The sequence below is a fragment of the Apodemus sylvaticus genome, chromosome 2 (assembly GCF_947179515.1).
Source record: "Apodemus sylvaticus chromosome 2, mApoSyl1.1, whole genome shotgun sequence".
Classification (NCBI taxonomy): Eukaryota; Metazoa; Chordata; class Mammalia; order Rodentia; family Muridae; genus Apodemus; species Apodemus sylvaticus.
This window is the reverse complement of record NC_067473.1, coordinates 122,378,106-122,404,875: the sequence shown is the minus strand read 5'-3', so window position 1 is coordinate 122,404,875 and position 26,770 is coordinate 122,378,106. Positions and strand designations below refer to the sequence as shown.

Here is a 26,770-nt window from a genome sequence, read left to right as displayed (position 1 = left end):
TTTTTGTGCCCTTCGCGCCCCCGTAGTTTGCATAGGGGCAGGGCTTCCTTGGAGGGCGTGGTCCTACTCTGGACTGGAGGCGCGGCCACCGCCTCGGGGCGGAGTGGGCATGCCGAGACATGCAGCGTCCTGCGCTGTAGTCCGGAGGAACGCCTCTGGCTAGCTTGGATAGGATGGCCCGAAAGCGCACCGCAGACACAAGGCGGCGGCAGCGCGGTCAGGAAGCCGAGGACAACAAAGTAGCCCGGCACGAGGAGAGCGATGCGGGTGAGAAGCCGAGTCTGCGACATGCCAGTCAATGGTGGCGGAGGCTGGGGCGGGCGGCGGAGCGGATCTGTGTCTGCCGCAAGGTCTCCACGGCCGGATGCGCGGCGCCCCCGAGGGCCTCTGCTTTCAGCCTTAACCCCTCTGTTAACCATTATAGCCAAGTTCAACCTCTTAGCAAGTGTTGAAGGCCGAGCAGCAGAAAGCTTCGCTGTTACTTAGAATCTCAAGGAGACTCCCAAAACCAAGACGGAGGGAGACCCAGTAGTGCGAGATCTCTCTCCAAGTTTCCGACTGCCACCAGTGTAACTCCAGCTCCGAGTTTAGGGTGTGCTTTGTTGTTGTTGTTTTTGCTTTGTTTTTCCAGATGGGGTTTCTCTGTGTAGCCCTAGCTGCCCTGGAACTTGCTTTGTGGACCAGGTTGGCCTCAAACTGAGAGATCCGCCTGCCTCTGCCTCCCTAGTGCTAGGATTAAGCGGTGTTCGCCACTACGCGCTGGCTGGAATGCGCTTCTTATCTAGATCTTGAACGAAGCAAAAGTTCCATCTTCTCCCTTAAACATATCCATCCTCCAGTTGTTCCATTTCAACAAATCACCCCTTCTAAAACATACCTGTTAAAACACACCCTTTCTTAACTGCCAGTTCGGCTGCAAGCCCAGTTCAGCTTCGGAACCACCGAAATCTGTACTAATTCTCGAAATTTTATAGCTGGAGATCCTGTCCACATCGTGTTTTATTTAGTTGAGTAAGTGAACTTCTCGTTGCTTCTTTTCTGGCTTCTCCTCATCTGTCTGCTTCGGATCCTCATCTAGCAGCCAAATGGATGATGTAGAACGACAATAAAACTTCATGCCTGTCTTCTTACTTAGAACATCCTCATACTTCTGCTCTCCAAGTATGGCCTCCACCTCACTTAGCTTGTTTCCCACAGGATTCTACTCTGTCTCCTTTCCAGATAACCTTATTTTTGATTTCTTCCTGTTTATTTTAAACAGCAGGCTAGCCTAGAAATCTGGATCTTTCGGTTTCAGATAGTCTCATTTTGGTTTTTTCCTGTTTATTTAAACAGCAGGCTGGCCTAGAAGTCAGGCTTCCAGGGTAATCCTCCCGGTCACAGGGATTGCAGATGCCACCATGCCTGCTTTGTAGTGCCCACCTTTTTGCTCTTTAGATTTGCTTATTTATCTGGAGGCTCGGCCGTTGGTGTTTCTTTGGCTTAGAATGGTCTTCCTGGCTCTTGCTGGGGCTAATTTCTTCTCTGCTTCAGGTCTGAGGCACTCCATGATCGTCTTAAGGTAGTCATTCCTGGGAACCCACTACCACAGAATCCCAGTTACTGCCCTGTCGACCTCTCATCCTTCAGTGATCTTCTTATCTGATTGCCTGAGGAAAATGTAACCTTCATAAAAACAAGTCTCATTTTCCTGGATATCTTGTTTTGTTCTTCCTCTCGTTTCTATTCCTGAAAAGACTTTCATTTTATTATTTCTTATTTTTATGGGTATGGGTGTTTACCTGCGAGCATGTCGTTGCACCATGTGTGAGTTACACCTGCGGAGGCTAGATGAGGGTGTTGGATCCCCCAGAATGGGATTTGTGGGCTATAATGTGTATGCCGGGAATTGAACCTGGATTCTCTTGAGACGGCAAGTGCTCTTAACTGCTGAGCCATCTCTTCTGCCAAAGCGCTTTAAAATGTGTAAAATGAATGCTTCTGGAGAAGGCCTAGCTAGACCTTCTAAAATAACTACGTAGAAAGCTTGGCTAGTTTAGTGACCCTCACCCCACCCACCCTGTGACTCCTACCACACTGGAATCTGATTACATATAGATCATAAATTCGTTGTCCACTAGGAAATACTAATATTTGCTAAACGTCAGAGTTGGCTTACTCCACACTTAAGCTTCCGCTTGCACATTTACTCCTTGAGTATCTCCTAGGAGGTGTCCACCAGTTAGGTAGCTTCTACACAGCAGATCTGAAGAGCACCCTGTGCATGCAAATGAAGATGAGGCTGGCACCTTTCGGTCCTTGGCAACAAAGAACATCATCACTCACCTTGTTGCTGAGTGGCCGGCTCCTCTTCATTTTCCACCTCTGTGTTATCTTCGTTGGGAAATCCATTAAGTTTCTAGCCATTGTCCTAAGTACTGGGAATATACTAACTAGTAAATGAAGCAGGCAAAGTTCCTGCTATTGGAATACTGAGATTCTTTGGGGAGGCAAATCAGGTGAACATGACAAGATTTTAAAAAGAGAGAAAAGCAAATTCATACGGTGATGAGTAAATCTGGGTGCTCTGATCCAGTATGGGGTGCATCCACCAGTATGGGGAAGAGGCTATCAGTGCCCAGGTACTGTAACCAGTTACTATGTGTAATTTTGAGCTCTTCTTAAGTTCAGCGGCATGGGGGTGAGGTAGGTAAGTATTCCTATGCCAAGAAAACAGAACGCTTAAAGACGTGTGCTAGACTCAGTATGAAGAGGTGAGTGGTGGGAATTGAGGTGACCAAAGGTCAGGGACCTCAGCCTGGAGATCATGCTAAGGAATTTGAATTCATCCTAAGTGTCTTGGGGGAAGGTGCTTGCACTTTTCTGTAAGTCTCAGTAGCTGGATGAGCAAGCCACAGTGGTAATTCTTGAACTGTTGAAATGATATTGAGCTCAAGGAGACTGGTTAGATAGCTAGGTAGCTCTCAAGTTAGGACACTAATCTGGATTTTGTTTGAGAGGCTTTCTTCCCCCATTGTGTCCTGCAGAAAATAAACACAGCAAAGAATAGTGAAAAACCACCTGTTTCTGTCATCTAGAGATTACCGCTGCATTACTCTTTTTTTTTTTTTTTTTGAGTAGCAAAAAGTGTTGTTTTTGCTACTCAGCAAAAACAACACTTCATGTTGAACATCATATTATGTCATTTTCCTTTATTTTAATAATGATTTAATTAAATCAGGCATGGAGGTATACCCTTAATACCAGCACTGAGAAGGCAGAGGCAGGTGAATTCAAGGCCAGCCTGGTCTCCATAGTGAGTGAGTTCCAGTCCAGTCAGGGCTACACAGCGAGACTCCACCTTAATAACAACAAGATGTTATATATCATAGGGTGATTTAATCATTTCATGGCAGGTTATTCAGGGTTGATTGGTTTGGCTTGGCATAGCTTATTTTTTGAGGCAGAATCTTGCTTTGTAGCCCAGGCTGGCCTATAAGTTTTGGTAGTCATTTTTCCTCATTCTCCTAGTGCTTGACTCACAGGTAAATACCACCATGCTCCCCTGGATATTCAGAGTTTGGGGGAAAATTGATACTTTAAGTGTGCCGGATAGTTTTATATCAAATTGACACAAGCTAAAGTCATGGGAGAGGAAGGAACCTCAATTAAGTGTCTCCATAAGGTCCAGTTGTAGCCAGACCTGTAAGGCATTTTCGCAATTAGTGATTGCTGTGGGAGGGCCTAGCATTATGGGTGGGGTTATCTTTGTCCTAGTAGTCCTGACATCTACAGGACTGAGCAAAACATGGGGAGCAACCCAGTAAGCAGCACCCCTCTTGACCTTTGCATCAGCTCCTGCCTCCAGGATCCTGCCATGACGTTCTTCAATGATGAGCGGTGCTGTGGAAGTGCAAGGCAGACTCCCCAGGTTGCTTTGGTCATAGTGTTTTGTCACAGCAGTAGAAACCCTAAGGACAATAAACATAATGTAATTCTTCTCCATTGCATCCTTCACCTTTTCAAACACAGAACCAAACTCTGTGCCTTTCAAATGACAAATTCGCTACTACTTAGGAACTATTTTTTCAGGATTTTGTTTGCCATTGTATCTAAGTGTTTAAAACATGGAAATTGTTGAGGCAGGAGAATCACCACAAGTTCTAGACTCTGTCTTTGAAATTAAAAAAAAAAAAAAAAAAAAGACAAGAATTAGTGATTTACCTAGCAGAAAAACAAATGTTTGCCTAATGTGAATTTTAGTCTAAATTAAATTACTGCTTCATTTGGATCTAACTGAAGAGCCTTTGCCTCCCCCACAAACAAAAATATGTTTTCTGAGAATATAAATACATACCCAGATAGTCAGCAAGACATACAGTGAATGACAGGAATGGGTTGATTTGATAATTCAGCATTCCCTTTTGCAGTCTCCCCAGACATACACCCCATTTTCGAGAGAGGGTTTCTCTATGTAGCCCTGGCTATCTGGAACTCACTCTGTAGACCAGGTTGGCCTTGAACTCGGCAGTGATCCATTTGCCTCTGCTTCCCTAGTGCTGGGATTAAAGACGTATACCATCATCACCCAGCCCTCTTTGGAGTCTGAAAGGTAATCTATCTTCCCAACGTCAATTGAAGCAGAGTTATAGGAAGCAGAGTTTCTCCTTTGGATTTGTTGATAATTTGAACCTGTAAAGTTGCTGCAGATGTTTCAAAAATTGAAAACCTTTTGGTATGTGAGCCCTGGAATTGATGCCAAGTAGTTGAGCAACATCCACAGTCCTCTTCCGACTCTGGAGTCAGCTGAGGTGTTGGCTTACAAGCGCCATCTAGGCCAGGCTGGCAGTGTGCTTTGAGCAGAGTTTGGTCTAAAATATGTCAGAAACACAACACAACAATAAGAGTAAGGTGCAAAGAGGTTTGTGACCCAGAAGAGTAGTAGATAGATTCTAATAGGCCTTGGCAGGTAGGTGACGGGCAAGGTGTTGGTGAGTGGATTCAAGCACTTTCCTTTAAGGTTGGAATTTAGAGTTTTAGTCATAGGGTGGTTTCGGTTTAAGAAGTACAGTAAGAAAGGGGAGTGATCTGGTGGTGTAGCTTGATGATAGTGCTTCCCTACCATACAGATCAAGGCTTTGTGTTTGATCTGTAAGTTTCAGGGACCATAAAGAAGGCTTCATGTGAAAGGCTGAGCACTGGGTGCTGCCTAGGCGCAGGCTGGTGAACAAGTAACGGGTGACAGAGCTGTGGTTGTGAGGAGATTATGAGCCTGTTCCTGACCCTTGCCCATAAGTCACACCGCCTCCACCTTCCCAACCGCCCTTCACATCCTTGCCCTGTGTTGTTTCCTAGATGACTTTGAAGATGAGAAACAGAAACCCCCAAGGAAGTGCTTTCTCCCGAAAGTTTCTCAAGGAAAGAGGAAGAGAGGCTGCAGTGATCCAGGGGACTCCACAAATGGTGCAGCAAAAAAGAAAGTGGCCAAAGCCACTGCTAAATCCAAGAATCTCAAGGCTCCAAAGGAGGAAGCCCTCGGCGATGGGGACGGTCGCAGGTGAGAGGCCTAAGTGGGTGATGGATCCCCTTGCTCTCTGGGGGATATGGGAAGAAGGAAGGTTGTTAAGCATTTCTAGATAGGAGCTAGAGGCCTCAGTGTTCTGATGAGTTATTCAGTGGCAGCTCACAAATCTTTATTCACGGTTGCACAGCTAGTTAGAAGCCCACTCAGGAGCAGAATCTAGGGTTCCTGAGTCCTGGTCTGGTGTTGTTTCAGCTTTACAGATACTTAGTAGAGAGGCAGGAGACTTCTGCCATCCAGAAATTTGGCACTGGCAACCCTTGGCCAGCTGGACTTTGAGCGTTTCCTGTGACTGGGCACATTCTTGTCCCCTGTTGCCCTTCTTAGTCTCAGTTTTATGTTTTTGTTTTCTCATAGTTTAGTGGATCAAACCAAAAGCTTCCTGCATTGAGCACTGAGCTCGAACCCCGCCTTCAGCGCCCCCCCTCTTCCTTCCATCTGGAGTACTTTCTTCCCCCCTGATACTTGTCTGAAGCCATCAGCTCTGGTTTTTGTTTTGTTTTTAACAAATTCCTGGTCTTTTCTGCTCCTGTTTCCGACTGCCACTGCTACATACTGTGATGTGTCCGCCTGGATGATAGTTTATGTGTGACAATGAAAGCTACTCGGGGTTTGCCACCCTCTAGGGTGATCACACCTCTTGGGTCTCAGCCACAACTGTGAGCTTCCTTCGTGTTCATCTAGGCTGGGTCTGAAGTTTGCCTTTGTAGCAGCTGAATATCCTTATTTCAGTTTGAGGACAGTGAACACAAGACTAGTTCATTACCCAGCCTAAGCAAGCTGGAGGGCAGGTGGATAGAGAAGACAGGTGAAGAGTTCTTTTGCTTCTAAATAAGCTGGACTTGCTGTTGGTGCTGAAGTCCAGCAGAGGGCAGTAGTGGGCCAGGGGACGCAGCCATTCTCCACCATGGTTCCCATGCTTCCTGCTTGAAGGTAGCAAACAAAAACAAAAGTACAGGGTTTTTGGAGCTTTATTCAAGCTCAGTACTGAGATGGCCCCAAATGTCTATGCTAAAATCTTGGCTGTTTCCTCTAGATACCACGTATCCTAACGTTTACAAAGCCCAGAATAACCCAGAACTGTGGACAGGATTTGGGGTTTATATATGAAATAGTCAGAGTTGTGTCAGCGTCCTGGCAGCTGTTCACCTTGCATCTCACTGTGCATCCGGCTGCTTATCTGAATGCGTTTCCCCCCAGCAGCCGCCCGCCTGGACCTGGTCAAGAGTTCTTGTGTGATCACACCTCGCTCGCCCTGCTTGAGGCATGCCAGCTTCAGTGTCTTTGGGCTACATTTCTAATGGGAGGAAAGCATCCTCTGAGTTAGGTCACAGGCAGCTCCACTGCTGGCGTCAGCCCTTCTCCCTGGCCTCTAGCTCTGCGCTAGTGTGCCCCTCACCTCAGCTTTCCAGACTCCAGGACCACGGGGCTGCTTTAATTTTGCCTACCTTTTCAAGGCACAGCAGCGTGGGTTTTTTTTCTTTGTTTTCTATTTTTTGTTTTTCACATGGATTGTGAGTTAATAGGTTCTGGGTTTGTTTTGAGAAACAAAGGTCTTGCTTAGTAGTCAGGATAACCTTACACTGGAGCTCTTCCTGCCTCACATTTTGAGACTTTTGAGAGCCAGCTGTCCATCATTTTCATGGATGTGATTGCAACAGTCAGCAGGAGAAGGGCGCCTGTAGGTTTGCTTAGCCTGAGTGCAACCCTAGAATATGGATGTGAGTGAGCCTTCTGTGTCTTTGATCTGTATACAGGGACTCACCTACTGACTGCAAGAAGGCAAAGAAACGTCCAAAAAGAGAGGCGGAGGACCACAGCACTGACGAAGAAGACAGCGAGGAGGACTGGGAGGAGGTGGAAGGTGAGGTGCCTCTTGTTTCCTAAACTTTGGTTCCTGCTGTTTGAAGCCAAGTCACATGTTGCAACCTTGTTTTTCTTTGTAACAAAGACCATCTTGAGATACAGTTACTGTAGGGACTTGACAGAAGCAGTGCTGAGGAAGAGTGCACCTGGAAGAGCTGTGTAGTCCTAACTCCAGCACAGCGCCACCCCACATAGCTGTACAGCAAGTTCTTGTCTTACCTGAGGCTGGTTTCTTCACTGGCAGCATTCTGCAAATCACATGCAACTGTGAGTTGTGCCTGGTCAGGCTGCAGGATCTGGAGAGGAAGTGCTGTAGACCTGAGCCTCAAGTCCACATCATGAGAGTGGTACTAATGTTATTCCCGGTTCCTTCTGTGGGCATGCTTCCCCCCAGCCTTTTATTTGACAGAGTTCAAATGTACCGAGAAATGAGAGTAGTTTGGATACCTGGTCCTTTATATTAAATGTTTCTTTCCCTTCGTGGTCCCAAAGCTTACCTTTTGATTGCTTGAGCAAGCCTTTACTAAGAAGGCAGTGATGTCTTATCTGGCAAAGCAACCTCATCACACCCCAAACATGAAAAACAACTCTCAGTTGTTAAAAAACATATCTTTATACGTCTCTTGCTTTCTTTCTTTCTAATCCAGGTCCAGCAGTTGTTATGGGTTTGTAAATGTCTTTTAATCTAAAGGCCCCACCATGTACCTTTATTAATTACCGTGGTGCAGATGATTATAGCCTTAGGAATGCTAGGAAGGTACTCTGTCACAGAACTACAACTCCTATTCCTTGCTTTTTTGGTTGTTTTTAAAGTGTGTATGTCTATTATATGTATGTATATATGTTTGACTGTGTATGTGTTTTATGTGTGTGTGTCTGTGTATGATGTGTGTTTGATCAGAGGACAACTCTCAAGAGTTTTTTTCTGTCACCTTGTGGGATCCAAGGTGACAGAAAATTAAAGCAACCAGATGGTCCCAGGTGGGATCCAGCCTCAAAAGGTCCTCGGGTTGTGTATAATGTCACCAGCCTCCAAGCCTGTTTTTTTTTTTTTTTAATATGAGGTCTCTATTATTGAACTTGACCTGGGACATAGGACCTCTGGCCTCACTGCTGGATGCTGGGATTAGAGAGGGTACCATCATAGTAGGCACTGTCTTTTTCTTCTATGGTTTTGTAGAGCAATACCTGCTTTGAAAAGTTCCAGTCTCTTGTTTTTTAGAATATTTGATTTTGTCAGATAAACAAGCAGGACTCTCAGGGCCTTCCTTGTCTATTCCTGATTTTGTTTCCCCAGCAGAACCCTGATTTTGTTCCATATATGAACTGTCATTATTATTAACTTTAACTTAAGTGTGTATAAGTGTTTTGCCTGCATATGTCTGTACTATGTGACTGGTACCCATGGAGGCCAGAAGAGGGCGCTGAATCCTCTGGGACTAGAGTTAACAAATAGCTGTGAGTTGCCATGTGAGTGCTGGGACTTGAACCCAGGTCCTCTGTAGTCAGGGCTCTAAGCCACTGAGTCATCTCTCCAGCCCCAGTTATTACTAACCACTTTTAAATTACTGTTGATAGAGCTTACTGAGCCTGTCCTGGACTTGGGAGAAAACTCTGCCACCTCACCGTCTGACCTGCCTGTGAACGCAGTGGAGATAGAAATTGAAACACCAGAGCAGGCGAAGGCACGGAAAAGAAGGTAGGCTGGGCTCTGCTTCTGGGCTCCTGTCCTGAAAATAGGCAGCAGATTCACCAAGAAAGCCTTTGCATGTCAGCATGCTTTGCATGTGCATGTGCTCTGGAGTCGCAGGGACGAGCCTGGATTTGCAGTAGGACTGGGCGGAGACACCTGTGTGTCCCGGCTGGCCGGGAGATGGGGTGCATGACAAGCACTGCCTGATTCTTAGAGCGGGAGTATAAATGAGAGGCTCAGAGATCATGTGTGACAGTCCAGGAGCCACTTAGCCTGAGTGGAGGACCCAAGACCCGAATTCCCATTGGCTGACGTGGTACTTACGCTTTCCCTACCATCTATTACTGTAAGACTTGAGGTAGTGCCCACTGTGGAATGGGCACCCACCCTTCCCAGGGCACCTAGCTCCACTGTAGCCTCCAGATGGCCTAGGAAAATAGAGCAAACAAGCTCACCAAGGAGGTTCACTTCTATGGGCAGGGAGGAGGGAGACATTGTGGCTTTCAGGAAGTACACGGTTTTCCTGTAGGTTGATGGCCTGGATGAAAGATTTTGCATGTAAATGTCTTCTTTAATTTAGCTTCAATGTGATGGTTTGAAGAGGAAGTCTGTAGTTAAGATTCTGAAGGAAGGGAATTTGAGGCCTGTGGATGAGGCGTGGCCTGCTGGGAGGGGTTGTATTGCATAGTCTCCAAGAACAGATTACTGATGGGAGCTGCTGCATCCAGGGGCTGCACAGAGACCTGTGAGCAGGTTTGCAGATGGGAAGTGTTGCATCTGTCATGGCTGCAGGGATGGACCAGACTGGGCCAGAGGGGATGAGCAAAAGACAGAAGGCTGCTCGGGTGATCTTGGACAGAGAAACCTCAACCCTCCAAACTCGTGTGTTTACTATATAGAGTTGGTCAGGGAGGCGGGGCTACTTATTCCACAGAGATAAACAAGGAGGAAGGGTGTATGGTGTGCAGATGGATCAAGGGAACAGGTTTAGGTCATCTCAGTGGGAGCAGTCTCTGTAGGGGAGCAGTCTCGAGGCTGTAACATGGTGCAGAGCTATGGTGGACATTTTCCGCATACACTGTTAACATCCATACTTGAACCCCCGAGGAAAGTGAAGCCTTTGCCATTTCTTTGAGTCTCATGGGCAAGGGGAGGCTTTGCCATTTTCCCAAGAGTCTAAGGCTGTGGGACCCTTGGCATGGCCATATCTCTGCCAACAACACACATGTCACTCAGATGTCACTCTTCTCCCACAGAGAAGGTGGTTGCCCATTGATTTGGCTGAGTAGCACAGCCTTGTGTAGGAACCTGGGGAGTGACTCTCGTGTCGTGGTGAGGAGTTGTGGTTTCCCCCTTCAATCTTGGGTCTCTCACTGTGTGTTTCAGTGAGAAGATAAAGATGGAGTTTGAGACATACCTGCGGAGGATGATGAAGCGTTTCAATAAAGAAGTGCAGGAGAACATGCACAAGGTGAAGGCTGGTAGGGCCAGATGGGACAGGCAGGCCTGTGTGAGGTTAGGTGCTGTCCTCGCTGCTGGCCTTACAGGCACTGCTTAAGTGGAGCCCCTTTGACCTGGGTGTGGAGAAGGCAGGTGTGCCAAGAGGAGGGGTGGAAAGCTTATGTGGAGATGAGAGAGTGGTCAGACACTGTTGCTGCAGTAGGTTGAAGGGTGGAGGACAGGACAGGAGTTAAGGTGGGTGCCCAGCAGAGCGGGGTGAGAGCAGAGCAGGGAGGTTCACGCGTGGCCTCCCACTGGTGCCCCAGCAGCCTGTGTCTCCCTCCCTTTCCCTGCTGGGCTCACTACAGCAGACCCAGGTGACGTGATGCTTCCTCTGAAAATCCTGCCGTTCGTAAAGGGGAGACTGGGAGAGGAAACGTTCTTATTTGAACTGATGGATTCCCTGAGGGAGAACTTGCAGAGTAGAGCATGAGAGACAAAGCCTTGGAACAGGGCTGATGCCAGCCGTGGTGCTTTGTACCTGCTGTGTGTAGAAGCACAGCCAATGCTTCCTGTCCACAAAACATCTGAACTTGGCAGCAGGATCCCTGCTGTCCTCGACTCTCTCTCTATTCTGGCCTCTTCCTCCCTCTCGACAGGTTCACTTGCTCTGCCTGCTGGCCAGTAGCTTCTATCGAAACAACATCTGCCGACAGCCAGATCTGCTGGCCATTGGCCTCTCCATCATCCCAGTTCGCTTTACCAAGGTGCCACTTCAAGACAGGGATGTCTACTACCTTTCAAACCTGGTAAAGTGGTAAGGCCGTCTTCTGTCTTCCAGCACTGGGTTACAGGATTGGGTTTCTCTTGGGCTGGTTCGAGGCAGTTCTATAGACCTCTCCTGAAGTGGTCAGTTGGCATCAGGAAGGGGCATGGCATTGAGGAGAGGGACATAGCAGGATGATCCTAGGCCTAAAAGAGAGCCTTGGCTGGCTGAGTCCCATATGCACCGCATACTCAAGCCAGGATGAGGAGTTCTGGGGCAGAGAAGTGCAGTAAACAGGGCGCTCCCCTTGGAGGCAGTGGAAAGGGTGCCCAGGGATGTGCCAGCTGAGCTGGGTCAGTGGTGGTCAGCATCAGCTAGCTGGCCTGAGAAGAGCCAGCGCAGGCAGGCGAGTTCAAGAGTCACTTCCTGTTGGTGTGCTTGGCTGTAAAAGACTAGAACGTCTCCTTCGCTCTGACTGCTGTATAGAGGACCACCTGGTCTCTCCTCAGGTTCATCGGAACCTTCACTGTCAATGCCGACCTTTCAGCCAGTGAGCAGGACAGCCTGCAGACGACCTTGGAAAGGAGGATTGCTATTTACTCTGCAAGGGATAATGAAGAGTTGGTCCACGTAAGTGCTTCCACTGGTGACAGACACTACTCATTAATGCGGAAAAAATACCATGTTATCCTGGGAGGTACCTGTTGTCTTAATCAGGATTTCTGTTGCTGTGACAAAACACCATGACTAAAAGCAAGTTGGGGAGGAAACGGTTTACTTAGCTTACACTTCCATATTGCTGTTCATCACTATGGAAGTCAGGAAAGGAACTCAGGCTGGGCAGGAGCCTGGAGGCAGGAGCCGATGCCGAGGCCCTGGAGGGCTGCTGCCTCCTGGCTTGCTCCTCATGGCTTGCTCAGCCTGCTTTCTTATAGAACCTAGGATTGTTAGCCCAGGATGGCACCACCCATAATGGGCTGGACCCTCCCATTAATCACTCATTAACAAAATGCTTTACAGCCAGATCTTTCTTTTTTTCTTTCTTTTTTTCTTTTTACTCTCATATATTACACCTGAACACTGTTTCCCCTTCCTCTTTCTCTGTTTCTCTTCAGAAAAGGGCAGGCTCCTAGGGATATCAGCCAAACATGGCTTAATGAGTTACAGTAAGAGTAGGCACAAACCCTCACATCAATGCTGGACAAGGCAATGTAGTAGGAGGAAAAGGATCCCATGAGCAGGCAAGAGTCGGACACAGCCCGGCCTCCACTGCTACAGTCCCAAAAGGACACCGAGCTACACAACTGTAACATATGTGCAGAGGGCCTAGGTTAGACCCTGGCGGTCTCTGATCAGTCTCTGTAAGCCCCTATGAGCCCTGGTTAGTTTGGTTCTGAGGGCTGTATTCTTTGGTGTCTTTGATCATTCTGACTTCCACAATGCTTCCTCTGCTCTTTCGAGGGATTCCTAAGCTCTGTGTGGAGATATTTTCTCAGTTGGGGTTCCCTCTGTTCCAATAACTCTAGTTTGTGTCAAATTGACATAAGACTAACCACACAAATGACCCTTTGTCAACTTGACACACAAACATAAGATTAAGCCACACCTTTCTTATTCACTGCCAAGATCTCTCATTAAAAACATAAATAATTTTTAAGGTTCAACAGACTTTTACAAATCCAAATACATTAAGATTTCAGTCTCTTTAAAATAACCAACATATCTAAAAATCCAAAAATTCTTTGAGAAGTTTAAAGTCTTATGGGCTCCTATAAAAATCAGAATTAAATACTTTCTTCAAGAGGAAAGAACCAGGGCAGTCACTATCTGAACCAAGCAAAGCCAAACACCAACAGTGTAAGTAACTTAGTGTCCAGTTCTCTGGGATCAGTCTTGATCTTCTGGGCTCCTCCAGCAGGCTTGAGTCCCTTCTCCAGTTCTGCCCTCTGTAGCACACACAGCTTATCTTTGGGGCTCTGGCTGCTCCCACCTCGCCTCTCCTGCTGTTGTCGATGGTTATCCCATGGTACAGGCATCTCTACAATGCTGGGGTCTTCTGCTGCAACTGGGCTGCACTTTCACCAATAGCCCCTCAAAGGCTCTCTTCGCGGTGTGCAGCTCAAGGTCTTTGCATGACCTCTTCAGTCCTGGCCCTTCAAAATGTGACTGAGGCTGCACCTTCACCAGTGCTTCTCCTGGCCTCTCACAGTGCCAAGTCTCAGCTGCTCTCTGTGACCCCTGCATGCCTTCAAAACCAATACCAATTGGGTGACTTGTTCATTACCAAGTCTGACTACCAGCATGAGATACAACCTTGACCGTCTCTGAAACAGAGCTTGTGTGTGCTTACCCTGAGGAAACACTTCCAGAGTTTACCTCGGGGATGCCGGTCTCTTCTCAATCATTGCCAATTTTTTAACTTGAGATAACCAGCATCAATTGTCCCCACAAAGCAAAGGTTTCACTTTAGTAGTCCTGGTATCTTGTTAATCACAGCTGATTCTTCAGCCCCAGCTAACCAGCACCACAGGATCTTAATTCAAAATAACAAATAGCTCTGATAGAGTCTTTAAACTTCCCTCTGAAATCTCACCAGTTGGGCCTCTGTCTTTTGCATTACCCTCATTATTGTCATCTTCCAAGCTTCTACTGAAGAGCTCACTAAGCACTGAACATTCATGGCTTTTCCTGCACAGAGTTGTAAAGTTCTCCCTCAGACAGTGCCCGCCTGCCTCTGCCTGTCCAGGACACCACGCTGCACTCAATTGTTGAGTCCCCTTGCTTCCTCCAGATTGTTACATCTTTGGTGATCTTCACAATTTTGCAGGGAGCTGTGAGGGACTTGAGTGTGTAAGCATGTTCCACCACTGAGCTCCTTCCTTCGGCCCTTTTGTTCAGGGTCTTTTATGTATCTCAAGATGGCCCAGAATCACGACTTCTGCCTCAGCCTCCTGGGTGCTGGGATTGGGTGTGTGTGCCAGTACTACATGACTGCTGTTTTACATGCTGCTTTTGTTTGCTGGTTTGTTTTATTTAACTTTTATTGATTCTTCACGAATTTCACATCATGTACCCCAATCCCACTCAACTCCCCATCCCTTCATACCCGCCCTCTACCCTTGTAACCTCCCCAGCAAAAGAAAAAAGAAAAACATCTTGTCATGGAAGCTGTAGTGTGTCAGTGTGTCCCACAGTATACTTTTTTGTATACACTTCTTACAAATTTTAATTGCAGTGAGTCATTCATTGGTCATTTTATTTTCTTTTAATTGCACATATGACACTTGTCTACAGGGCAATCAAAAGGAATATAAGCAGGAAAAGACTGTATGACAACCTGTAGCAGTGATAGGTTCTGTCAAGTATGCAAGGAGTTTATATTACATTATATTATATCATATTTCCTCCTTCTCCTTTCCTATGAGCTTAATCACTGCAGCATCATTTACGACAGTATCTGAGGGCTGGTGTCCTGTCCTGGGGCGGTTTTCACGCTCTCCCAACTTAGCAGCAGAGCACAGTGGATTAGCTTCCTCACACTGTTCAGGTAAATGTTTCTCTTATCGTTGTATTGTAGATATTTCTCCTGATTCTTCGGGCTCTGCAGCTGCTCACCCGGCTGGTCCTGTCTCTGCAGCCCATTCCACTGAAGTCAGCTGTGACAAAGGTGAGGTCCTCGGGGCATCTGGGGGAACGGGGTTGCCACTAGAGAAGAGTGAGGAGATCTATCATGTGTTATTATATTTACCTTACATTTGAGTGTGTATCATGGCACTTGTGCACATTAGAAGACAACTTGCAGAAAGATAGCACTTTTCTTCCACAGCGTGAGTCGCAGAGCTTGAACTCAGGTTGTTAGGCTGGGCAGCAGGTGCCTTTACCCACTGAACTATCTTGCCAGCCTACCAGTGCTGCGTTTTTAAGAGTATTCATGCAGCCTGAGCTCCTTTGAGCCTGCTTGCACATCCTCTGTATTAGAGATGGACACACAAGTAGGTGTCAAGCACCCAGAGCGCGGTGTGCAGTCACCTGCAAGAGGCTGGTTCGGAGCTGTTGTTTCTCGCCTGTGAACCAGGTAGAAAGTCACCCATCCTCCTGAGCACTGTGGCGGACTGGTGGATCCAGGACTCTGCGTTTTTAAATCTGGGAGGGAGGAGCTCAGTGCTGCCTCACTGGGACATCATGTCATCTCAGGCCTGGCAATAATGGAGGTTGATTATCATAGTTTAGCCACAGCTGGACTCATGGAACAAATAAGACAAAGAACAGCAAAATTAACCTATCTCTCTCTCTCCTCCGTTTTTTGAGAGAAAATTCTCATGTAGCCCGGATTTTTGTCTCAGACTCACTGAGTTGAGGATAGCCTTGAACTCCTGACCATCCTCCTCCCAAGTAGAATTACAGGCATATAGCACCATACTCAGGTGTGCCAAAATGTCTTACTGTTCCAGGGGAGGAGATCTTCCAAAGAAACATCTTTAGAGGGTCCTGGAGGCTCTTCAGAACCTTCTAGTAACATTCCAGAAAGCCACCGCAAACCCAAGACCAGCAAGAGAATCAAACAAGAAGAAGCCTTGTCTGGGGGCAGTGGCAAGGCCACTGCCAGAGGGAAGAGAGGCAGTGGGGGCAGCAGGCAGCAGAGGAAGCCCTCCTGCAGCGAGGGAGAGGAGGCCGGGCAGGAAATCCAGGGCCGTCCACATCCACATGCCCGGAAGCGGCGTACGGCTGCCAAGGTGTCTTACAAAGAGGAGAGTGAGAGTGATGGGGCAGGCAGTGGCTCTGACTTTGAACTGTCCAGCGGGGAGGACCAGCATTCCTCTGATGAAGATTGTGAGCCTGGCCCTCGCAAGCAGAAGAGGACCTCAGCTCCTCAGAGGACAAAGGCTGGGTCTAAGCGTGCTTCCGAGACCCAGCGTGGAAGCCGGTGTGAGGCACCAAGTGTTCCAGCGGCATCTTCAAGCTCCTCAGGCTGTAAGAGAGGCAAGAAGGTCTCCAGTGGTGGTGAAGAGACGGAAGATAGGAAAGCTGCTGGTGTAGACCAGTGGCTGGAGGTGTTCTGTGAGCCACAGGCGAAGTGGGTGTGTGTGGACTGCGTGCATGGTGTGGTGGGCCAGCCTGTGGCCTGTTACAAATATGCCACCAAACCCATGACCTATGTTGTAGGCATTGACAGTGATGGCTGGGTCCGAGATGTCACTCAGAGGTATGACCCAGCCTGGATGACAGCAACCCGCAAGTGCCGGGTTGACACTGAGTGGTGGGCTGAGACCTTGAGACCCTATCGGAGCCCACTTATGGAGAGGGAGAAGAAGGAAGACCAGGAGGTAAGACACTGCTGCAGACTCAGTGCTGGGCAGGAATCAGACTCCTTTTCTGCTCATATCTATGCCCAACAGTATGTAGAGATTTTAGTGTGCTTTAATTCTGTATTTCTGAATATATTTATATAAGCCATAGAGAGATGTGCTTTTCTATTTATTCGATTGCATTTAATTACCACACAAACATTTGGCTTGCACATCCCCATCACAGTCCATCCTTGAAGGCAGGAAATCAAGCAGGAGCAGAGACAGGAACATGGAGGACAGATGCGTACTGACTTGGTCTCCGCGTTCACACTCAGCTACCTTCCAGGATCGCCTGCTAAGGGATGGCATTGCCTACAGTGGGCTGGGCCCCCTATATCAGTCAGCAATCAAGAAAATGCCCCACAGACATGCCCATAGGCCAGTCTGATGGAGGCGGGTTCTCAGCTGAGATCTCCCTTCCTAGATATGTCTAGGTTTACATCAAGTTGGGAGAAAAAACATAAAACAACAAAAACCCAACCAACACAATGATGCCAATCTGTAGGGGTCCCTTGGTGTTTCAGAGGGATGCCAAGAGAAAATTAAGTCAGCTTGGGAAACAGGATTTGCTTCATAGCAGTAGGATTTACTACTGATAACTGGTAAGCCAGAGTTCTTACTGAAGTACAAGACTTGTGTGAATTTCGGAAAAGCTGTAGGGGGTTGCTAGAGCCTGTCAAGCCGGCTTTTGCTATAAGATGGCAGTGTCATTGAGGTCAGGCCTTACAGTAGAAAAATTGGTATTCTCTCCCATGAAGATCTTGAGTAGAGTGGGCCTGCCTGTTGAGGCTTAGGATGTTTAAGACTGGAGACAGATGCCTTTCTGCTATGGGTGCACATTACAGTTACTAGTACTGCCTGGCTTTCCTCAGTGAACCTCATGGCCACAGTGACTGGCATGTTACCGAGGTGCTGGTTGGTCTGGGCTCCACAGTCTGTTGTCAGAGCAGGTTCCTGGATAGCCCATTCATACCCCTTCCTTGTCTGGAAGCATGCTCACCATTGTCTGTTTGGCCTTTGCAGTTTCAGGCAAAGCACCTGGACCAACCTTTGCCCACCTCCATCAGCACATATAAGAACCACCCTCTGTATGCCCTGAAGCGCCACCTCTTGAAATTCCAGGCTATCTACCCTGAGACAGCTGCGGTCCTTGGGTATTGTCGTGGAGAAGCTGTCTATTCCAGGTGCATGAAGCATCCCTCTCGTCTTCCTGGTGGCCTGATACCTTACAGTAGATAAACTGTTGTTCTCTCCCAGGAAGATCTTTAGTAGTGTGGGCTCTGTCTGCTAAGGCTTAGGATGTTGAAGGATTGGAGACAGGTGCCTTTCTGATGCTTGTGCCCTTCACCATAGGTTTGGCTGTCAACAGTATCCTCAGGGGCGAACGGTAGTATGTGTGTACTGTGAAGAAGAGATGAGAGCGCACAGTCAAACATGTATTAAAAGACCAAGAGCAGAAAGCTGTGGGGAAAATGGTGTAAATGCAGGACAGTTAAAATACAAGACCGTAGAAGTATTCCTCGCATCTAATGCACACCAAGGCAGAGAAAGAGAGTCAGGACCCACTAACAGTCTGCCACACCCTGCCATGGTAAACAAGTGGCCACACAACAGTAAGTGTACCTGTGTACTTCAGGCACAAGAAGTCATCAAAAAGTCCTGTAAATAAAAACCAAATAGACAATATTTACAAAGTTAAAGCTGAAGAAAGGTGAATAGAATTTAGAACTGAAGAGAAAAAAAATAGAAGCAGGGATTTTGAGCAGTAGCAGTAGAAAGCAAGTGAAAGGAAGGATTTTAAAGATATTGACGTGTAAGGACCAAAGCAAAGGACTGCTTTAAATAAATGGGAAATACAGAAGGGAGACCCCAGCCTGAGGGTGAGCCCTCTGACAGGGAACAGGTCCTGCTTCAGGCCATGTCGGAGAGTCACACCAGACCTTTACTTTTACCTTTGAGTCCTCTTGCCTGCCTCTCCTTCCTTAAAATTGTGTGTTCCCTGCCTGAGAGGCCACAGTTTGTCTGCTCGTGTAGTAGATGCTCTAGCCCCTCCTTTTGGCTGTTGGGAGTGATGTGGCTTTGTGTGTTAGTTGAGTCCATGCTTGGTAGACTATAGAAATGTGAGGGGGATGGCTGAACTGTTTCCTCAGGGGCCACGCCATTCACCTTCCCTTCAGCAGCACGCAATGGTTCCAGTCACTCCACATCCTCACAGAAGCTGCTGGCAGTAGCCATTCTGAAGAGAGTGAAGTTGACATTCATTCTGAGTGCTGTGTGCACTTTCTGTTTCTTAAGAGTTGCTTACCCATCAGCCTTTCTGCCTGCTGCCTCGTCTGCTCCTGTCTGAAGTCCTTTGACAGCCAAAGAGTGGGAGTGCAAGGTGGAGCCTCTGTCCTCACAGAGAAGTGTTACCTGTGAGGTTGAGGGGATGAGCTGGTTATCCTGGCTGACAGGGCTCGGGAAGGTGTAAGAGGACTGGTGTGGGCCTACTGGCCTTCTGTCGAGCCCCTAGGCTGCGCTGTGTAAGCTGTACTGGGCTGCAGGTTTGAGAGACAGCCATAGAAAGCAAATGGAGAAAGTGCAGGCTGTGGAGCAGGTTCCTGATGCCCCTGTTAGGGGTGAGCTGAAGAGGTGCTGGGCATGTCTGCTGAAGAGGGCTGGTCAGGGAGTGTTGAGTTACTGAAAGAATTGTAGGCCCATGGTATGGCTCTGAGCTCAGGGACAGCGGAATAAGCAACTCTGCCCCTCAGGACAGACCTGATCGTGTGTTGCTGGCATACAAATGGGTGAGGGCCACATGGGCACAGGCAGTCCAAAGGTGAGGCCATCTGCACCGTGTGGTGCAGGAAGGGCAAGGAGCAGTCCTGACGGAAAGTCTGGGAGGACCATTAACGGCTGCTACATACAGGCTCAGGTGAGACCCAGAGGTCTTGTATCCCTACAGTGTGCCCTGAGTTTTCCCTTTGTCTGTCCTCCCTTAGGGACTGTGTGCATACCTTACACTCCAGGGACACGTGGCTGAAGCAAGCAAGAGTGGTGCGGCTTGGAGAAGTGCCCTACAAGGTAACAGCGAGATGCTGCGGGGAGAGAGCGAGGAAGAGAGAGAGAGAGAGAGAGAGAGAGAGAGAGAGAGAGAGCACGAGTGAGAGAGCTTGCTGGTAGCAAGAGCTGGGAGGGAGGTGGTGAGGAAACGTTGATGGTGCATGCTGAGACAGAAGAAATAGGCTGTTCTTTGCCTCGAGCAGGGTTTGAGGAGATGAGCATTTAAATTACTTATTAATAAGGCATATATAGGAAATAAGTTTTCCAAATAAGAACTGTAGGTCAGAAAGTAGCCTCAAAGCTGTAAGGTTAGAAGCCAGCAGGTTAGAGCTGTGTCGCTAGGATTCTGACCATCAAGCCTTGCTTCATAGAGAAACCTACTAGCCTGCTTGCCCTGCACATCAGTTCACCAAGCATTTGCTGTTGCATTTCATTGACCCTAGGAATCAATACCATAATGTCAGTTTTACTGATGAGAAGGTTAGTTTGAACAGGATATGTCTTGCCAGTAGACTTTGCAGTTAGTGACATCCTAGGCTCAGCGGGCCTCGCAGGCCCGGTCTCTGCACTTGCCTCTGACTCTGACTCTGATATCTTTAGGTTAGTTGCCTGTGAGAGCCATGAACTCAGCAAGGTGTTCTAGACGTTTCTCTGGGCATCGGCTCAGTCACATGAGCAGACCACAGTGGCCCTTACATACACGTATTGTTCTTTTGTCAGATGGAGGCAGAGCCCTGGTGGGACTATAACTGTGGAGCTGGTGATGGGTCCTCAGCTAGTGGGAAGGGGCCGCAGCTTTCAATAGTGGCGGCTGCCCGCAATGGCCTAAGTGCATAGTGCGGCTCTGGACCCAGAGTCTTGCTGGGATCTGCCCTAGACCGTCTCCATTTCAGACCAGTGTTGTCCAGTGGGTTATAGTGAAGAGTCACACATTTAGAACTTTTAGTAGCCATTTCATAAATTAATAAAATTATTAATAAGTTTATAACTTATTATATAAAATTATTTATTAAAGTTATAATTAAATTATTAATAAAATGAATTTTATTTAGTCTTTATTTGTAATTCTGTGTTTGACTTTCAGTATCTCAGTTCAGACTAGATCAATGATTGGTCACATACCACTTCTTGAATGACTCCTTTGTTCTCCTTTCCATCCTCCTGCCTCAGTGTCTCTTCCTTGAGTAACAGTCACAGCCCCCTTCCTTTGCATTCTCTGTATTACAGTCTGTGGCTCTTTCTGGAACACAGCACTCTGTGCGGCGTACTGGCCCTCGCTGCCCATCACCTCAGCCTGCGGCCTCAGATGATCATGGTTAATGCTGTAGTACCAGGCCCCTCCTGGGGCCCTAAACACCCTTCTCTCCAGCCGTGTTCTGGTCGCCATTTCCCTGTCCCGCTTATGTCCCTGTGGCCTGCTCCCATTCTGCCCTGCATTCCTTGCATCTCCCCCACAGCCTGAGCCCTGTCAGCAGGCACTACCTCTTCCCCATGTCCGTGATTGTTGTCATGGCGTGTAAGACATGCTCAGTGACTCACTGAACACTGCATGGACAGCGGCCTAGTGTGTTTTCTGGTGCTGTGGTAACCACCATGAGCAAAGGCAAGTTGGCAGAGGAAAGGGCTTCTTTGGCCTACACTTTCATGTCACAGTCCATCATCGAGGGAAGTGAAGCATGCTTGCTTGCCCAGCTAGCTCTCGTACAGACCTGCCCAGGGATGGTGTCAGGAACAGTAGGCTGGGCCCTCTCACATAGGTCTCTCTCAGATGGCCGCAGGCAAGGTTATCTCTAAAGGTGAGGCTCCCTCTTCCCAGGCGACTCTAGGTTGTGTCAAATTACAATAAAAACCTAACCAGAGCAACCAGCTGCTTTAGGAGACCGTCAGACCTGGAAATCAGCTGAGTTCCACAGAGGTAGCTGAAATTATGCCTAGAGGAATGGACAGTAACGTGCACCACACCAAGCCTGAGTCCCTTTGGTGAACTCTTTATCTAAAGAGTAATTTTCCAAAAGTTTTTAAAAGGAAAAGGGTGAAAAAAGTGAGAGAGGCCACATGTAGCCTTTACCAGCAGCCTTTGCTGACCCAACACCTGCACAGAGCAACCTGTGTGCCCAGGCTCCGGTGCCAATTCTTAGCTACTGCCTGTGCTGCCCCTGTCTATGGGATGCAACCTCTGCTTGCCTCTCCTCTCCTACCACCCCTTAGCTACCCAGAAAAATTCTAAGTCTTGGCTGCCAGGCATTTGTGCACTGGGGGTGTGGACCGGACACTGCTTTCCACAGGTGACACTAGGTGGGTGGTGATTGCTCTGCTCTACAGAGGGGGGGGTTAGCAGGATTAAATCCTGGCTCTTCTCACCGATACACCATGGTACCTTAACTGAGTCACTTCATCTCTAAGGCCTCTTTCTCATTGTACTGGGAGTCAGAACTTAGGACAGAACTTAAAAGCCTTCAGGAGCTGTGGTTTTGGGCACAGAATATCCCGTGGGCTGCACCTCTTGGGCTCATTGAGATGAGTAGGTTATCTAAAGCATGGCGGTCAGGCATGATGGCACACCTGTAATCTCAGGCTGAGGCAGGAGGATCAGGAGTCAGAGACCAGCTTGGGCTACAGAGCAAAGTTCTGTTTCACCTTCCCCACTAAGAGAGAGAACCATGGAGTGCCTGCCCTGCATGAGCTGGCTAGTGACGGCCCACCTGTGTCAGATCGACGGCACTCAGTGCCTGGTGTGGGCTGAGTCCTAGAGCAGGACTTACGACCCGCTGTTTCCTCTGGAGCAGATGGTGAAAGGCTTCTCCAATCGTGCCCGGAAAGCCCGGCTTTCAGAGCCCCAGCTGCATGACTACAATGACTTGGCCCTCTATGGTCACTGGCAGACAGAGGAGTATCAGCCTCCTGTAGCTGTAGATGGGAAGGTAAGGGCAGCTCTGAGGGTGGGGGTGGGGTGTCAGAGTGGGCTGCCCTGTTTCCCACCCAGCTCCCCTCTGGCATGCCCATCTCTGCAGGTGCCTCGGAATGAGTTTGGGAACGTGTATCTCTTCCTGCCCAGCATGATGCCTGTCGGCTGTGTCCAGATGAACCTGCCCAACCTGCACCGTGTGGCCCGCAAGCTGGGCATCGACTGTGTGCAGGCCATCACTGGCTTCGATTTCCACGGAGGCTATTGCCATCCAGTGTGCGTGAGGGGCTTTTGGCGGCAGTTGGGGAGGCTGAGGCTGGTGACACACACTTTCCAGATTAGACTATGGGTTTAAGTCAGTCTTATCCCCTAATATGTCCCAGCTTCTAGCAAAAAGCGCAGACCCAGAGCAGAGGGTGTCCTGGTCCTGCTAAACCGAAGCACAGCCACCTTGTGCTACGTACCGGCTGGGGACCAAGGCATGAGTAGTGTCCTTGATTCCTGAGTGCTCCTGGGTGAAATGGGGACTGGGTTGGGAATTCTCTAGCGCTCAGGCAGGGTCTGTGAAGGAAGAGGTACAGGTTCCCAGAAGCCCGCCTTCTGCATGGCTGGCATCTTGTTTCTGGCTGGCCAGGAATGTCCACTGTGACTCCAAATACTCAGAAGTGGCCGCTGGCTTCTGAATAAGGGAGGAGGAGGGGACAGGTGGGTGGCCAGCTCAGGGAGCTCATCTGCATTACTAATGTTCCCACAGAACTGATGGCTACGTTGTCTGTGAGGAATTCAAAGATGTGCTGCTGGCTGCTTGGGAGAATGAACAGGCCCTCATTGAAAAGAAGGAGAAGGAGGTGAGTTATGTGGACCAGGGCCTTGGAGAACAGCAAGCTCCCCCTGGGGTCCCTGCTCCAGCCACTCCGTGAATCATGGAAGGTGGTGGTGGGCGGGGGTGGAGGGGAGCTGCATATTGTGAGCTCTTCTGGTGCTTGATGGAGGGCATCATCCTAGGGGTGGATGCTGGGTGAAACAGCTCCCACCCACATTCCATGTCCATTGTCCTGTCCCCTACCTGCCTGCGTGTATGTTCCAGGGGCTGTAGGCCCTGATTTGGAAGGCCCAGAGTCTAGACCTGATTGTTACCTTCCTGTCACTGATGATCACAAAAGACTTCGTTGCTGGTGGCTTACCCTATCTTTTTCTTTTTTTTTTTAAACATGGTGTGTGCATGTATGTACGTGCATGTTTGTCGGCACGGGGTGGGGGGGAATGGGATTCGTGCATGTGGAGGCCTGAGGTTGATATCTGGAATCCTCAGTCCTTCCACCACCTTATCCACTGAGACAGGGTCTCTCAGTCAATCCCAGAGTTAGCTCACTGATAGCTAGCCAGCTTGCCCTGGGATCCTCCCTCCACTCTCTGAGGCTGGAATTACAGGCAGGTTGCCACGCACACCCAGCATTTATGTGAGTTCTAGGGACCCTTGTGCAGCAAACGCTTTAAGTACTAAGTGTCTCCCCAGGCAGGGAGACTCTCCTAATTGCATAGATACAGGTGTCAGAGTGTCAGGCTCCGCCTTAATATTTTTCTGATGATGCTGTTGCTTCACCTTTCCTCCCTTTACTTTTGTCTGTAGAAAAAGGAAAAGCGGGCACTGGGGAACTGGAAGCTGCTGGTCAGAGGACTGCTCATCAGAGAGAAGCTGAAACTCCGCTACGGGGCCAAGGTTGGCACAGCGCCATTGTAGACAAAACAAGCCTGGGGTCAGATCCCTAAGGTTACCACTCAATCACTGGCCCAGATTCTGTGACATCATGTTATAGGTGGTTTAGGAAGCCTGCCTGTTAACCTCAGCTAGCTGCTCCTGCCCTGCCCTGCCCTGCTCTGCGTCCTTTACCCTAAGCTAGACACTTACACTGAGTTCCGTATAGACAGTTCAAGTGTGTTGGGCCTTTTGTGTCTGTACCTCGTGGCTTCCAGGACTCTCAGTACTGTGACCAGCTTCCAGCCTGCACACTCTGTGCCGGCAGCACCTGTCTGCAGTAGTGGGTATCGGGGAGGGCTTTCACCCCTGTACAGCAGAACTTAACAGTTGAGTGATGGGTACTAAGTCAGACACAGTAGGCCATGCTCTGAATGTTCTTTTCCCTTTATGATCCCCCTTCCTGTTGCCTATTTGCCTGCTAAAGACATTTTAGTCCTGTGTTCCCTAGAATCTGGTTAGGGACCTCTTCATCTGGCTTGTTGTCACTTGCTCTTGGCTACACATTTACTGTTTTACTGTCGATCCAGGACCCCTCCCCAGCTAACGCAGCCAGCCTCCAGGGGTGCCACCTCAGGCCCCTTAGTTCTGAAGGCTGGTTGGTCATAAGCACTGAGCAGATGAAAATACCATGCATTTGTGTCGGAGTGAGGCGACACACACAGCAGCAGCTGTTTCCCCCTGGACTTGACAGAGCCGCCTGCCTGGGCATCCTCTTTCCTCTAGCAGATCTCACTTAAGTACCTGCTTGGATGAGCCCCTAGGCTGGGGAAGGCCAGCAAGTCAGCCTGGGCTCCCAAAGCACCATCCGCGCGCACCCTTGCCTTACAAGAGGCCCAGGCAGGCGCAAGCCTGGGTACTTCTGGCCCTTTTAAAGTCAGTCATCTGCAGCTAACCATTAACTGTGGCCCCTCCACTGTCTTTCCCCCAGAGCGAGACAGCAGCTCCCCATGCAAATGCAGGAGGCGGACTCTCTTCTGATGAAGAGGAAGGGACCAGTTCACAAGCAGAAGCAGCCAGAGTCCTGGCTGCCTCCTGGCCACAGAACCGAGAGGCAACAGAAGAACAGAAGCCGGAGTACAGGAAGATGACTCGGAGGAGGCGGGCGGCAGAGGCTTCCCACCTCTTCCCGTTTGAGAAGCTGTGAAGCCAGTGTTCACCAGGCCAGAGAAGGCAGACAGCTGATGGGCTGGGGACTTCAGGCCAGATGGAAGATGTGCAGCAGGTTCTCTGTCACCAGCCCAGTGGGTCCCCCAGGGTGGTGCTGGTAAGCAGGCTGCCCAGAGCCCACTGCTGTTGGAGCGCTTCCCTGGGGGAGGGATACTGCTGATCCTGAACCTTGGGATGACTGTCTTTGGAAATGTGAGTTTGTTTTAGAGGGTCTTATTTGTTGCCCCAGCTGAATTCAATTCCCGTCTTACACTGAGGGCTGAGATTACAGGCAAATACCACAATGCCTTAGCTGTCCTTTATTTCTGGTTTTTAAAGAGAAGTCACTGGGAGATTCTGGGTATTGGAGCCTGAGACGAATCCTCCCTTAGTGCAGTTCACACACGGAACGCTTGCTCTCCTCTCCTTCACACCCAGGGCACTTGCTTTTCGGGCCTCCTTCCTGAGTCACGTTCCCAGGACTGCCTGCTGCTCTTTGTCAGAGAACACAGGTTGTCTCTTGTCAAGGCACTTTTGGGATTTTACACTGACAGAAGACTGTTCTAGAGAGCTAAAAATCAAGAGAGAAAAAGAAAACAGAGAATTATGAAAATGCTCATAAATGATTAGTTTTTGGTTACATTTTCTTCAATTCTGGCTACATTTACTCTGTACTGATGATCCATTTTCTAAGCTGCTGTATGCACTTCTCAGGAAAGAGTCCTTTTATAGAACCTACAGGAAATAAAGCATTTACCTAAAAGCCCCTGGCTGCACGTTTTCTTTCAGGTCTTAAACCAGCTAAGAGGATCCAGATAACAGATTTCTGTGTGTGTGGTGAGACTTGGAGAAATCTCAGGTGTGTTTTCATGGAGACTGGGAACTCCTCACACACCAAGGAAGCTTTTTGTGTGTGACCATATTTGATATTGCTTCATCTTTGAGTCTTTAAAATGTTGAGTCACTCTTACCAAGGCAAACAAACAAAACACTTGGGCTATGACTCATGTTGGACACTGGAAGAGAAACAGACTAGGGTCACCATGGAAACACTCGTACTCTGTGCACCAGAGCCTGAGAAGCTTCCTAAACACAATTTCATGTCTGGGGTTTTAGGTAGGCATGACCGTGTCTCTCGAAATGTAACCTCTTCTGGCAGGTGTCAGCTGTCATGATGGGAATGATGTTAGGCTTAGGAAGTTTGCCCGCTGGAGACCAGCGTGGCAGTGCCTCAGATGGAAAGGG

At 48.7% G+C, this 26,770-nt stretch overlaps 1 protein-coding gene across 1 annotated transcript; it reads left to right on the top strand.

The window, feature by feature from the left end:
- Window positions 1–63: 63 nt before the first annotated feature.
- On the top strand, window positions 64–26,288 carry Xpc (XPC complex subunit, DNA damage recognition and repair factor). Its single transcript, XM_052174332.1, has 16 exons — window positions 64–267; window positions 5,335–5,536; window positions 7,318–7,424; window positions 9,005–9,125; window positions 10,506–10,590; window positions 11,219–11,376; window positions 11,835–11,955; window positions 14,903–14,992; window positions 15,777–16,649; window positions 17,697–17,857; window positions 19,655–19,736; window positions 22,502–22,636; window positions 22,727–22,896; window positions 23,375–23,468; window positions 24,251–24,340; window positions 25,308–26,288. Exons 1-16 carry the CDS (start codon window positions 174–176, stop codon window positions 25,521–25,523), a joined length of 2,799 nt encoding a protein of 932 aa, XP_052030292.1. The 5' UTR covers window positions 64–173; the 3' UTR covers window positions 25,524–26,288.
- The last annotated feature ends 482 nt before the right edge of the window (window positions 26,289–26,770 follow it).